Source organism: Eucalyptus grandis, chromosome 11, assembly GCF_016545825.1.
Source record: "Eucalyptus grandis isolate ANBG69807.140 chromosome 11, ASM1654582v1, whole genome shotgun sequence".
NCBI classification, from domain to species: Eukaryota; Viridiplantae; Streptophyta; class Magnoliopsida; order Myrtales; family Myrtaceae; genus Eucalyptus; species Eucalyptus grandis.
The window spans coordinates 16853670-16865725 of NC_052622.1; the positions used below are offsets into that span (position 1 = coordinate 16853670).

The window sequence follows — 12056 nt, forward strand, 5'->3', positions numbered from 1 at the left end:
AATTTTGTCAGCCGAATTATAATGCAACAAGATTCGACTTGGATCGTGATTGACGGATGCATTTGTTTTGATCATTCACGCACTTCGATCGGACATGAGGATGGCTCGTGTCATGAAAGGATGGAGATCAAACATGCGAATAACACGACACTAATGTTGAGAAGACATTCTCTTAGAGATTTTGAAAATTGACAAAATTTATCCAAAGTAAATACTTTATTTCTATGATAAGTATTTTTTAGGTGGAAAATCTAATAGGATATGATCAGACGATATTAATCATATCCAAAATCGTGACTTAATTACTTATGTGTCCTACCAAATGGCTAGAGACAATATTCTCGTACAATAACTAGTAGCAATTTGTTGGATTTCTTATCATATTTATAAGTTGTTCCAAAAGGAAAGTCTTCAAATTATCTATTGGAGATTCAAGCTTCCTAGAACAATCTTCTTGAGATGTTTTATTCTTTTTAAGTTAAGGCATTCGACTTATGGAAATCCGAACTGCTATATGGGCAGTAGAATTTGGGAAGCCTCATCCTCAGCGATCTTGACACTATTCGACTTTCCTGATGAGATTCAAACCAATGCGAAGATTGGATGGATTATCATATGTCCAACAGTCAACTTGCACTAGAAGGAGTATAAGAGGAGGTCTTGAAGCTAAGAGAACCCTCACATAAGAGAATCGAAGCTTGCAATTCCAAATTCTAAAGAGTCTTCTATGATCAAATCTATTTGTCTAAGTGAACTTAATTGTGTAATCTCTTAGAGGTCGAAAGTGTGTGAGAAGTGATACATATGAGCTTTAGATTATATAGCTCGGATCTTATAAAATTTGATTAGTTATTCTTAGTGGAATCCAACCAATAGGCTGTAGCGTAGGAGAGTAAACATAAATTTGCAAAAGTCAAACCACTATAATTTTTTATGTCCAATTCTCTATCTCTTACTTTGTTCTTTAAAAAAAATTTATTTTTATATAGTGTTTCACTTTTTTGAACTCTTTTTGTAATATTTCATCATTTCATAACCATTTGTTGGTTAGGTTCATTCCCACGTGAGTTTGAGCTCATATGGTAAGCCATATGGAACAAATCACTACTCAAAACCCAATAAAATAAAATTTCTCATTATCTGGCGATGCGAACAGGAAAACGACACGACGACATATCCACCATGCCATGTTCAACTACACGTACTTTACGAGAACGAATTTGAGTCCATATTAGTCATATGGAAAAATAAGATTTCTCATTATCTTTTATGTGATAGTTGTTAAGGACGTGAGTTAAGATACGGTAACAATAATAAATAAATAAAAAACAGAAAATCTGAGTTGAAGGTACAGCCTGATTTTTATCAAGCCGGTATCGAAAGTCAATTCGTGATTCAATTGAACTGAAATTTTGTCAACATATTCATGGCACACTCTTGTTGAGTTTGAATGATTTGATTTTCATTTGAAATTCCTTACATCAAGTTTTTCATAGGTTGAACAAAACCTACGTTTTTTGTGAGATTTATCTTTGATCTTTTGTAAAATTTATGCATATTGCCAAGAATAATGTTCTTGAAGTCTTTGTTGTATGTACCTTTAGTATTTATTAGAGAAGAACTTTGTTCATCCAATTTTATTGATAGTAAAGATTTTTGGATGAAATTTAGTCCCATGATTTTTTCTCCTCACACCAAAAAAGTTTTTCACGGAAAAAAATCACCTTGTATTTGCATGCTTGGTATTTATATTGCTTGAAATATTGTTTTCTAGGAAGCTTACATAAGAGGGGAGATTATGTTTTCCGTTGCATTAATCTTGAGATCATTCGAGTTGTTATCGTTCTCCCATCAAGCCTCTAAATTATTCGATAACTTTGATGAGGGTGGGCTCGTTATTGCCAGGAGCCTTGAATCCATGAAGATTACTCACGGTGGCAGCAACGTTGGTGAGCCCGGCTTTGGCCACACCCCGGCGGAACTTGACATGCGGCGCCAGCCCTGGCCCTCCGATCGCGATCGGCACCCAGCGCAAAAGGCACTCTGAAATCAGCCTCCGCATGAGCTTAAGATCACACAAAGGTACGCGGAAATATCAGACATTCCCGAAGCAGACTTTTTGGACACGAGCAATGATAATAGTCAATTACAAGAAATAGACTGTCGAGACTCACTGGCATCCACAGATTATTCGAAATGATCGGTTTGAAGATCACACCTGGCTTACCAATTACCAAAGTTGACTCCGACCACCTATTGTTTTTTTTCCACGGAAGAACCTCCAAATGCAGAATCACATAAAAATGTTTCCACAACCATATGCAGAATTGCGCAAATGGGAAGCCAAAGCCCACGTCATTTGCAGTGTCTCAAGGTTCATCCTCCTAGGAGAGGCCATTTTGATCCAACCATGTATTTGCTTTTGTAACAGTGCCTGAGTTCCGACGCAGATCGTTAATCTCATAGTGCTGAAACAAAACTTGCCAGGCAAATTGCGGCACACGCTTTTCTTTTTCCCCTCTTACATCCATGTTGTCCAAACAATTCCGCATGAAGTTATGTAAAAGCTACTTCCTCCAAATTTAGGTGACTGACCCACTTTTTGGATGAGAATGTCTGTGTCGTTTTAAGCAAATCCTACCAGCAAAGAAGTAACACAGCAAAACCTACTGGTCGAAGGGTGTAAGAAGTAAGGATCTGAATGTTGCCATTTTTGTCGACTGGGGTTGCCCAGATTTATTCCTCTTGACCATGTCCTCGGCATGGTCTACTGTAACAACATCATAAGCAAACATGGGACATATAGAATCTGCGTATGAAACCATTTTTATGTACTCTGATCTCGTCAAATTTCATTGACATATTGCTGTTTTCTTTACCGCCTGTATGATTCACAGAGGACTAGAATTCTACTGGAGTTTGACAGGCACAATAACTTCAGATCTACCAAGATGTTCTTTTAGGGGAAGCAGTACTCCATTGAGACTGGAAACCATTTTTCATGCACATTTTGAATGGCCTTAAATTTACTAGTGCTACACACTCTTCAGTTACTGGATATGTAGATCAACTTTACATGGACAAGTAAAATTTCACTGGGCATTCTATAGAGCCAACGACAACTCTAGCAAGTGTATACATCCAACAATCAAGACATTACTGGATCAATCAAACATGCAAAGTCACTCACCAGATAGGACTCTGGATCCAGTTAAATACAAAAGCAGAGCCAGCCAAAAAACAAAATCGTAATGATCAACACCAAAAACTCAGTTATCTTCTACATCAAATACTGGTTCAGAGATAAATTCTACTTCCTCCAAGCTTGCAAGAGGTTCTTACTTCTTATCAGGCACGCAATGTACTAACTTGCAGTGCTTCGCAGCAAGGACAGATCATAAATACTAGTAGATACCAACCAAAATGACTGAGAAGTGGCATCTAGATCCTAAGTTCCACAACCCAACAAAGGCAAAGAAATATTGCAACAGCTACGTTGATTAAAAACAAGCTTTGAAAAATAGAGTGCCTGAATTTCATCAAATCCCACCACAGCACTGTCGATTCAAGAAGATGAAGTCAAAACAGTGATGAGCTATTTTGCTAGAAAAGCTCAGCATAAGAGATGCTAATCAGAGTGGGATGTCAAATTTAAGAATAAAGTTCAAGATTAAAAGAGATGCTTAATGTCAACTACAACAATGCCCTGCTATAGCAACTAGACAACAAATAATATTTGTTTTATCGTTTTTAGGAATGAAACTAGTAAGATACATAAGAATAAAGCTTGTGCTTGTGAGGTGTCAAATTCCATTCAAAAACTGGTGACAGCAATCAATGGATTAACTAAAAAGCTTCATGATTTTACAACACCTTTGACTGACAAAACAAATATGTGAAGTCAAAACACTTGAATATATATATTCTCATGGTCTAGCTGGACAGAGCTGCAAGTTTCAATCTAGGACATGTTTACAGATTATCACCCCAGTCTCATTGCTCTGCACTCCAAAAAATAAGTCAGATTCACCTTGTATCCTGTTAATATAAAATTATTCACCTGTTGAGAACCTTCATACTATTATCTTCTTTGCCTAAAAGAATACAAGCACACTCTGGCACCTAGCATTTTCCACTGTTTGAACAACTTGGACATAACTGACCAATAACAGAATGATTTACATCACGCAAACTGACATCTTAAAGATACACAAACACAAGATGTAAATTCTTTATGAAGTCCATAACATCATGAGTTAAATTTTCATTTCAGTCCAAGATAAGAAAAAGCAACACTTGGGTCACACATCAAACAACTTTCTTTTATCAGTCATAAATGAGACAAGATATATAGAATATCAGCAATTCAGGGACATACACAAAAACATGCCCTGCCATGCTAATTGATGATAATAGCCAAATTACACACTGGAAGTTATCTTCGGTTCAAAAAATAGGACATCGCAGCTCAATCAAAGTTACCTTTGGTAATGTATACAAAACAATTCAATGCAATCGTCTTGAGTTCCAAAATTCTTTTCCTTAACTGCTAAGCAGCAAGAACATAATTTGAGAAATTGTTCTGCTGAAGCACTTTAAGGAAACCTGTATCCAGTATATTGTCTGTGTCCTTCATAACTGTCTATATAAGCCAAAAACAGTGCATCGCAAATGCAACTGCATGTTTGCATTCAAGTACATCTGATAAATCTAGCAACTTTCGACATCACAGATAATGCCAAAATATCCCGTATGACATTGATATACCCGGAGGCAAGGGACACATGGATCGCAAAACAACAACTAATACTAATTCGAATCTAGAATATGCACAAAATCTCCAATACCCTCATAACTTATTTATCCCAACAAATATCCCCCCGGAAAAAAGAGTGTAAAAGAGGCCAAAGAAACAGAGACCCGTGTGCAACACAAAATCCTAGAAGCAACCAACATAAACGCCAATCGACTACAACTTGGTCTTATACTTACACTGTTGATTCCCCACTGTACTATTTGACACATACACGCTCAAATCGCAGGAAGTCGTGGCGACCACATGGACCTTAAACAATCCCATGATGGTCACCTTACCAGACATTTTCGTGTACGTGTTGAGGGGCAAGACCCCGGACAGGAAGTCCGAGTACGCCTGCGAGTTCGACAGGAACCGGTTCGCCAGCACGGTGAGCGTCAGGTTCATCTCCTTCGTCTGGTCGGCCCCTATCTCATCCGCGGGGATCGGGACCTCCCCGACTTGCTCTCCCCTGTAATTCAACAAGCAAGTGCTGTCCTCGTATTTGAAGCCGACCTTGTTGGGGTTCTTCACCGAGATGTCGAGGTCCAGGGTCACGTTCAGGTTGAGCCCGAGAGGGGCGATGCTGACCGACGCCTTCAGGCTCCTGACCTTCGTCGAGTTCACGGTGGTCACGGGGTGCTTCGCCTTGAACACGGTGAAGGCCAGGATCACGATCAGCACCACGATGAGGACGAGGATCACCACCAGCGCAATGCAGGCGTTCCTGCATCCGTGTCTCGGCTTGGGCGGCGCCGTGGGCTTCGCGAACTTCGGCGCGGATTCGACGTCCATGGGGAGCTTCGAAACCAATCGATCTCACTGCAAACTTCGAAACGACCCCAAAGGAGAATCAAATGGGTGCCCCAAATGGGTGTCTTAAAGCTAGATGAACAGATGGGTCTCTACAGTAAGGAGGTGGAATTAGGCCAAAACGGTTGGAAGTTGAGAGAGAGAGAGCGAGAGCTATAAATTCGAAGCGTGTCGTAGGGTCAAAGGACCCAGTAAAAGCTCGGAGAAATTTTGGGTTCCTCGCGAATTGAGTCAAGAAGCGAAATTGATGACAGGAGCTCGCAGCAGCGCCGATTTGAGGGCGACCCTTTTCCCCTTTTTTTCTATTATGGTCGCGTTCGTGGAAAGGAGAGGGACGAGTACGATGACAACGCGTGAGCGAGGGAGGGGGGGCGGCAACGCGGGATGCTTTTTCTCTCTCTCTCTCTCTCCCAATCACTGATCCTTTTCTTTCTTTCTCGAGAAAGTGGGCGCGGTGGGAAAAGTTAGAAAGAGAAAGGAAGCGAAGCACAGGAAGAGGAAGAGGAAGAGGAAGGGAGAGAGGGAGGCCATTAAATAAGGAGTGTAGTTGGGAAGTCGAGGTCGAAATCGAAATCGAAATCGAAATCCATGGACGCGCCATGTGTGCGAGAGAGAGAGAGACGAGAGAGAGTGTCGTTGGATTGCCGTGTGAACAGCAGCGCCGACTTCTGCTGCGGAACTAAAGACGGGGGCATATGCCCATGTGGAAGGAAGAGTAGTTTGCATGTCTTCCTCACCACGATGTGGTGGCCGGCGATGGAGCGGTAAAACTACGGAACACGAATGGCCCGTGAGTTTTAGTATATAATATTGTCTTTGAATTTTTAATTTATTTAATATGATCTTTCAATTTTTTTTTTGTGTATTTCCAATTGGATTATCTAATCACTGGGATTTGCCTCAGTGGCCACTATTCCAACATGGAAGGGAGAGGTGAGGGGTTCAAATCTCCACATTCTCAAGTGGGGATGGGGGTGGGGACGCATAGATTTTAGGAGTGAGTTTCCCACGCCCTGAGCAAGAGGCAAAAGCCGAGTAAGTGTAGAGTAGAAATAGAGTGGGACTGACAAAAAAAAAAACATTGGATTCTCGAATTATATGAAAACGTTTAGTGGTTACTGGTTATTGACCTTCAATGAATGCAAGAAAAATATCTAGCATTTTCATGAAGTCTAAGAAGTCGATGAGTTAAAAGTTTAAGGACGGTATCAAACCAACTATAAGTTTTAAGATAGTATTGCACATGAGAGTAAGATTTAGGGACCACTTCTATCGTTTTCCTTAAAAGGATTCAAATTTTATGATGATTTTGTTTCATTGAAATTTTTTTCATGAAAATCATTTTAAAAATGATTAGTTTTTATTTGTGCAGTGATTTGAAAAAATAATTTTTTTTCTTGTTGGTTTCCCCAAATCCAAATTTGTTGTTTTTAGTCAATGCAACACATTTTCTATAGATTAATTATTTTTTTTATTTTCCAAGGATCAAAAGGTTGAACAACAATTTCTCGAAAACAGTTTTCCTTTCGGGAAAAAGGAAAGTGTTTTTCTTGAAATCATTTTTTAGGAAAATATTTATCCATTTTCAGTTTAGGGAGTTCATTTTCTTAACTTTAAATATGCATATCTTCTTCGATCATAAATGGTTTTCCATCAATTGATCATTTTTAGTAAACATAACACGTAAACTTTCAAAAAACTAATTCATGGATGATTTTTTTCACTCAAACAAACACATCTCCAATGAAAGAGCTTTTCGCCAATTAGTTTTCCGGATTTTCAAAGCATTTTCAATCAAGGAAATCACCCGCTCTTAAAATTAAGAAACAAATTCTCTTTTCTAAATAGAGGAAATCATTTTCCTAAGCATAACAAGTCTCTTAACAAGCATTCACTTCTTCACCTTCTTCAATGGTCATTATTTCAACCGAGATCCAAACACCGAAAATATTTTTAGTCATGCTTTTTCAGTATACCACCATATAAATGAAAACTAATCACTTTTATTATAAAATGATTTCCACGAAAGAAATTTCCTTTAACATGAAATTTCAAGTTAAATGATCCGGCCGAGAATTGCAGCCCTCTCACGAATTTGGTGATGCCTTCTTGCCAATCTGACGAGCTCACTCAACTTTTTCAAATTGTTCCATCATATTTTGAAACTACTTTTTATTAAATCAGATTTTTATAGCAAATACTTTTTTTTTTGAGTTGGTTGTTCTCCTAAAATAAATATGGAAATGCTAATGTTAATCAACACATAAGTGTTACGTCAGTACTCACCGAGCAAATTGATGCTTACATGTAATTTTTAGGTGTTAAGTAAATCAAATTTTGAAAAAAAAATCAAAAGAAGAAGAAGAAAGAGAAAACCCTTGGAGAAAAAGAGAGAGGAGAAGTAGGAGGCGGCTAGAGGGGGTCACTTGGCCAGAGGTTGGATCTAGCTTGGATCGCGATCCGAGTCTGATTTTTTTTTCCAAGGTCTCCTTTGTTTTATCTTTTAATATTTAGGAAAAGATCCAAATAACGGTCTAAAGTGTCAACATTCTATCAAATAAGAGCTTGGAGTGGACATTGTTTCAAATTTTTATTTGAAATGTTCAAATTGTTTCAAATAAGGACATGCAATGGTCAAATCTTCTCAAATAAAGACTTTTGGCTGGCAGTGACTATTCTAGAGAAATTGTATTTTAGTCAAAAAATTATGAGTGCATTTTTAATTTTTTGATTTCTTTCTTTCTTTTTTTTTTTCTCTTCTTTCCTCTCTCAATCATGGCAAAGGTTGTCGGACTTAGGCATGGGCCACCTTCACTGACGTCAGGCGAGAGTCGCCCTCGCTTGGGCGAGCAGGCAAGGAACACCCTTGCTTGGCCTCGCCTATCCAGCCTAGGCGAGACAACTTTCACCCAATGTTGACAAGGACATCACTCGCCCGATGTCACATAGGTGAGGGCTACCCTTGCTTGATGTCAACAAGGGCGAGAGCAGCCCTTGCCTGAGATTAGTGTCCTTCGCCATGTTCGGTGAAGGGAAGAAGAGAAAATAAAACATAAAGGAAAAGAAAAAGAAAAGAAAAAGGAAATAAATTTAACAATTAAAAGACTAAAATGCATTTCTGCTGGCGAGATTAGGCCTTTTTTTGAAATTAATATGGTCACTTCAGGCTATTTTTTGAGATAATTTGGCTAGTTCAAACCCTTATTTGAAACAAGATTCACTTTAAACTCATTTGAGAAAATAAGAGCACTTTATGTTCTTATTTGTAATTTTCTTAATATTTATTTTATTTTATTTTATAATATTCATGATTTCTAAACCATTTTCAAGTTTTTAGCATATCAAGTAGGACATCACGTCAACATCAAACGGCGACTTACCGGATGCATCAAAATTTCCGTTTATAATTTCAATAGGAGGATCAACTTGTACAAATATATATTAGAAAAAGTTCCCTATTATGCCATTTTCCCTCTAAAAAAATAATCAATTTGGTAGAGTAACTTTATAATCTAGCTAGAATCATTTTTTTTGTTGTTGTTGATAATTATACTCTTTGGACACAAAAATAAATTTGAGTGCAATAAGATACAAACAAAGAACCATCGACTAAATGATTTTATGAATCCGTCCATCATGCAAAGAATTTACTATAAAGTGCAAGCAGTTAGGCAAAGAATCTACTATAAAGTGCAAGCAGCTAGACATGTCCATGTGGAAAATCGATTTTCCTAAGATACCATGTGTACCCTAAAATCCTAGAAACAACCAACATAAACATCAACCAACTACAACTTGGTCTCGTACCTACACTGTTGATTCCCCAGAGTACTATTGGACACAAGCACGCTCAAATCGCAGGAAGTCGTAGAGACCACATGGACCTTGAACAATCCCAAGATGGTCACCGTACCAGGCATTTTCGTGTACGTGTTGAGGGGCAACACCCCGGACAGGAAGTCCGACATCGCCTGCGAGTTCGACAGGAACCGGTTCGCCAGCACGTTGAGCGTCAGGTTCATCTGCTTCGTCCGGCCGGCCCCTATCTCGCCCGCCGGCACCGGGGCCTCCCCGACTTGCTCTCCCCTGTAATTCAACAAGCAAGTGCTGTTCTCGTACTTGAAGGCGACCCTGTTGGGGTTCTTCACGGAGATGTCGACGTCCACGGTCACGTTCAGGTTGATCCCGAGAGGGGCGATGCTGACCGACACCTGCAGGTTCCTGAGCTTCGCGGAGTTCACGGTGGTCACGGGGTGCTTCGCCTTGAACACGGTGAAGGCCAGGATCACGATCAGCACCGCGATGAGGACGAGGACCGCCACCGGCGCAAGGCAGGCGTTCCTGCATCCGTGGCTGCGCCTGCGCTGCGCCGGGGGCTTCGCGAACTTGGGTACGGATTCGACGTCCATGGGCGGGCTTCGAAGTCAATCGATCTCACTGCAAACTTCGAAACGACCCCAAAGGAGAATCAAATTGGTGTCTTTAAGCGAGATGGATAGATGGGTCTTCAGAGTAGGGAGGTGGAATTAGGCCAAAGCAGTTGGAAGTTGAGAGAGTGCTTTTAAATTCGAAGCGTGCTACATGGTCAAAGACCCAGTAAAAGCTCAGAGAAATTTTGGGTTCCTCCCGAATGGAGTCAAGAAGAGAAATTTATGGCAGCAGCTCGCAGCAGAGGAGAAGGACGAGTGTGATGACAACACCCGAGGAAGGCGGCAGCGCGGGATGCTTTTTCTATCTCCCAGCCACTGATCTTTTTTCATTTTTTTTAATCCCGAGTAAGTGGGCGCGATGGGAAAAGCAGAAAGAGAAAGGAAGCGAAGCGCAGGGAGAGGAAGAGATAAACAGAGAGAGGGACGCCATTAACTAAGGAGTGTAGTTGGGAAGTCGAGGTCGAAATCGAAATCCATGGACACGCCATGCGAGAGAGAGACAGGAAGAGAGTGTCGGATTGCCGTGTGAACAGCACCGACTTCCGCTGCGGAACTAAAGACGGGGGCATATGCCCATGTGGAGGGAAGAGGAGTTTGCATGTCTTCCTCACCGCAATGTAATGGCCAATGATGGAGTCCTAAAATGATGAAATAATCACACAAATAATTTCTAAACTTTGGCCTTAATATATAATATCAAACGTTTCCATAGAACAAGTACCAAAAGTTTAAGAACTACTTTAAACAAAAATAAAAGTTCAAGGACGACATATATATTGAGCTAAAGTTCAGAAATCGAATTGAACAAATTAAAAGTTCATAAACGATACTATACGTTAGAACAAAATTTATGGATCATTTATTTCATTTTCCTTAAAATGATTCAAATTTTATGATGCATTTGTTCACTAAAAATTGTTTCATGGATATCATTTTCAAGGGAGATAGATAGTTTTATTTATTTGGTCGTTTAAGGAAAATGATTTCTCTCTTGTCAAAAGGTGAAATTATTTTCCCATAATCTAAGCTTGTCTTTTTTAGTTAATGGGAACATGTTTTTTTGTAGATCAATTAGTTTTTCATTATTCAATTACCGAAAAGTCAAAAAATAATTTCTAGAAAATAGTTTTCCTTTCTAGAAAAACTTCATGATAAAGGAAAGTGTTTTTGTGAAATCATTTTTTAGAAAAATATTTATAAATTTTCAAGTTAAGGGATTTATTTTCTAAAACTTTAAATATGCATGTCTTCTTTTACCGTAAATGATTTTCTGTTGATTGATCATTTTTAGCAAACAAAACATGTAGAAATCCAAAAAATTAATTTATGATGATTTTGTCACCCAAACAAGCACATCTCCAATGAAACAACTTTATGCTAATTAATTTTTTGTACTTTCACATGTTTGATTCGCTAGAATGGTCAATCAATGAAAACACATTGACGGTTAAGGAAAATATCCACTCTTAAGATTAATGAAACAAATTCTCATTTCTAAATGTAGGAAATCATTTTCCCAAGCATAACAAGTCTCTTAGGGTGCGTTTGATAATGATTCTGTTCCCGGGAGTAGATTCTAATTAGAAATGATTCTTTTTTATTCTGTTCCTGAGAACTGATTTTAAGCATTTTAAGCCGTTTGGTAACTGTCCAAAATTTCTGATTCTAGAATAAAATTGCATTTAGTATCGTGCTTATTAATTCTGTCCCAAATCAATTTCTTTTAATTTTTAAATAATTTTTTTACTTTTTCCTTTTTCTCCTATTCTTCTTCTTCTTCTTATGGCCGGTCGCCGGACCGCGATCGGCTAGACGAGGGCCGGCAGCTAGGCGAGGCTCTCCTAGCCTTGCCGGTGGCCGCCGGCCTCGCCGAGGCCGGGCGAGGCATCGGCCACCGGCGGGTGGGCGAGCCTCACCTAGCCACCGACGGGCCGGGCATGCGTCCTCGCTGCCGTCTGCCGCTAGAGCTTCGACCGTTGCCCATTGGATGCCGTCGTCTCACCACACTAGCGCTACCC

General features: G+C 39.5%; 2 protein-coding genes across 2 annotated transcripts; both read right to left on the reverse strand.

Moving 5' to 3' along the window:
- Nucleotides 1–4647: 4647 nt before the first annotated feature.
- LOC104425142 (late embryogenesis abundant protein At1g64065) lies at nucleotides 4648–6192 on the reverse strand. Its single transcript, XM_010037737.3, has one exon. It carries the CDS (start codon nucleotides 5588–5590, stop codon nucleotides 4970–4972), a length of 621 nt encoding a protein of 206 aa, XP_010036039.2. The 5' UTR covers nucleotides 5591–6192; the 3' UTR covers nucleotides 4648–4969.
- A 3005-nt stretch (nucleotides 6193–9197) lies between these two features.
- LOC104425143 lies at nucleotides 9198–10596 on the reverse strand. Its single transcript, XM_010037738.3, has one exon. It carries the CDS (start codon nucleotides 10015–10017, stop codon nucleotides 9397–9399), a length of 621 nt encoding a protein of 206 aa, XP_010036040.1. The 5' UTR covers nucleotides 10018–10596; the 3' UTR covers nucleotides 9198–9396.
- Between the last annotated feature and the right edge of the window lie 1460 nt (nucleotides 10597–12056).

Coding starts and splice junctions, on each gene's coding strand:
- LOC104425142 (XM_010037737.3), bottom strand. CDS start 5,590: ATGGACGTCGAATCCGCGCCGAAGTTCGCGAAGCCCACGGCGCCGCCC.
- LOC104425143 (XM_010037738.3), bottom strand. CDS start 10,017: ATGGACGTCGAATCCGTACCCAAGTTCGCGAAGCCCCCGGCGCAGCGC.